This window comes from Ostrea edulis, chromosome 2 (assembly GCF_947568905.1).
Source record: "Ostrea edulis chromosome 2, xbOstEdul1.1, whole genome shotgun sequence".
Lineage (NCBI taxonomy): Eukaryota > Metazoa > Mollusca > Bivalvia > Ostreida > Ostreidae > Ostrea > Ostrea edulis.
This window is the reverse complement of record NC_079165.1, coordinates 81,183,360-81,186,148: the sequence shown is the minus strand read 5'-3', so window position 1 is coordinate 81,186,148 and position 2,789 is coordinate 81,183,360. Positions and strand designations below refer to the sequence as shown.

Here is a 2,789-nt window from a genome sequence, read left to right as displayed (position 1 = left end):
CCTACTCCAGGTGTTTCTATCACACCTACTCCAGGTGACGTGTTTCTAACACACTTACTCCAGGTGACGTGTTTCTATCACACCTATTCCACGTAGTGTGTTTCTATCCCACTTGCTCCAGGTGGCATGTCTGCATCACGTCTACTCCAGATGACGTGTTTATGCAATACCTTCTAAAATGCGCATCTTACTTCGAGCATGTTTTTGTACATGTGTTACACCTTGGGTAGCATGTCTACACTTACTCCAGGTGGTGTGTCTACACTTACTCCAGGTGGTGTGTCTACACTTACTCCAGGTGGTATGTCTACACTTACTCCAGGTGGCGTGTCTAGACTTACTCCAGGTGACGTATCTAGACTTACTCCAGATGGCGTGTCTACACTTACTCCAGGTGGCGTGTCTACACTTACTCCAGGTGATGTGTCTACACTTACTCCAGGTGATGTGTCTACACTTACTCCAGGTGATGTGTCTACACTTACTCCAGGTGGTATGTCTACACTTACTCCAGGTGATGTTTCTACACTTACTCCAGGTGGCATGTCTACACTTACTCCAGGTGGCATGTCTACACTTACTCCAGGTGGCGTTTCTAGACTTACTCCAGGTGACGTATCTAGACTTACTCCAGGTGACGTATCTAGACTTACTCCAGATGACGTATCTAGACTTACTCCAGGTGACGTATCTAGACTTACTCCAGGTAGCGTGTCTAGACTTACTCCAGGTGACGTTTCTAGACTTGCTCCAGGTGGCGTGTCTAGACTTACTCCAGGTGGGGTGTCTACACTTACTCCAGGTGGCGTGTCTAGACTTACTCCAGGTGACGTATCTAGACTTACTCCAGGTGACGTATCTAGACTTACTCCAGGTGACGTGTCTAGACTTACTCCAGGTGACGTATCTAGACTTACTCCTGGTGGGTTGTCTAGACTTACTCCTGGTGGCGTGTCTAGACTTAATCCTGGTGGGGTGTCTAGACTTACTCCTGGTCTCGTGTCTAGACTTACTCCTGGTCTTGTGTCTACACTTACTCTAGGTGGCGTGTCTACACTTACTCCTGGTGGCGTGTCTACACTTACTCTAGGTGATGTGTCTACACTTATTCCAGGTGGCGTGTCTACACTTACTCCAGGTGATGTGTCTACACTTATTCTAGGTGACGTGTCTACACTTACTCCTGGTGGCGTGTCTACACTTACTCTAGGTGACGTGTCTACACTTATTCTAGGTGACGTGTCTACACTTACTCTAGGTGACGTGTCTACACTTACTCTAGGTGGCGTGTCTACACTTACTCCTGGTGGCATGTCTACACTTACTCCAGGTGGCGTGTCTACACTTACTCTAGGTGACGTGTCTACACTTACTCCTGGTGGGGTGTCTAGACTTACTCCAGGTGACGTGTCTACACTTACTCCTGTTTACTTTCGGAACGTCACCAGCAGAGAGAACCGGTAAACATACGGGAACGTCACCAGCAGAGAGAACCAGTAAACATAATACAGGAACGTCATCAGCAGAGAGAACCGGTAAACATAATACGGGAACGTCATCAGCAGAGAGAACCGATAAACATAATACAGGAACGTCATCAGCAGAGAGAACCGGTAAACATAATACGGGAACGTCATCGGCAGAGAGAACCGGTAAACATAATACGGGAACGTCATCAGCAGAGAGAACCGGTAAACATAATACGGGAACGTCATCAGCAGAGATAACCAGTAAACATATAATCGGGAATGTCATCTGCGAAGAGTTAAGATTTCTGATCTAACAGTGAGAATATAGCAATAACTGCTTATATCTTCAATAATTCTTTATATTATGAAATAGATAGTGTTAAATGTGGTAGATTTTCATAGCGCACTAACGCACAGGCTACTGACAAAGAAGTTGATGGTGCAGGGGTTTCAATAGTCTCGTTTAAAATCAGAATTTTGCATATTCTATGGTCGTTATAACGATCTATTTTGCCAATTCAACCTATCATTGGGTCAAATGCTGTTTGACGTGTTTCATGCTGATTGTTAGACCGTTCTTGGCACACTGGTTTTGACTACGTATAACTCCGTTTATCTGATCAAGATATAGGGCTCACGGCGGGTGTGACCGGTCAACAAGGGATGCTTACTCCTCCTTGGCACCTGATCCCACCTCTGGTGTGTCCTGGGGTCCATGTTTGCCCACCTCTTTATTTTTTGTTGCTTGTGGGAGTTATGAGATTGATCAGTGTTCGTTATCTTCACTTTTCATGCAACAAGAATATATATGGTATATAGGGCATGTTATGTGGTAATTATTGTGGCTTCTTTGCTACAGTGTGGTTACACAAGTACGACAGAGGGTTAATTTTATTGATGAGATTGATCACTGTTCGTTATCTTCGCCTTTCATTCAGAAAACGCTAAATGTCTTAAGCAACGGAAGCATGGGTTTATTTAGATTGTCAAAATTACTCCCATGCTTGCATCTCTCGTAATACAAACAGCCTAGGCATATATTTCTTATATTGAAACAGCACAGAATTGTCTGTAACAAACAGGAAATGTAAATATTCAAGAAATAAATTTAGTTGTTTTTTTTTAGTACATGAGGGCATGAACAGAAACACGCAAACAAAAAGCGCTTCATGAAAAGTAAGCTTGTGAGAAGCGTTGCTGTTCATACACATGTATTTTCAAAAAATGATTGTTTTTGGTCATATTTACAATTTATCTTCAATTCTGTCTGGATATATTTATCAAGATTCATACGCACATTGTTCATATTCATGAGGAAAT

The 2,789-nt window shown here is 43.3% G+C and overlaps 1 protein-coding gene across 1 annotated transcript; it reads left to right on the top strand.

The window, feature by feature from the left end:
* Positions 1-231: 231 nt before the first annotated feature.
* Positions 232-1,464, top strand: LOC125680084 (uncharacterized). The gene has a single exon (XM_048919528.2). It carries the CDS (start codon positions 232-234, stop codon positions 1,462-1,464), a length of 1,233 nt encoding a protein of 410 aa, XP_048775485.2.
* Positions 1,465-2,789: the final 1,325 nt, after the last annotated feature.

Excerpts from the sequence above, each read along its gene's own strand:
- LOC125680084 (XM_048919528.2), top strand. The coding sequence starts at position 232 with ATGTCTACACTTACTCCAGGTGGTGTGTCTACACTTACTCCAGGTGGT.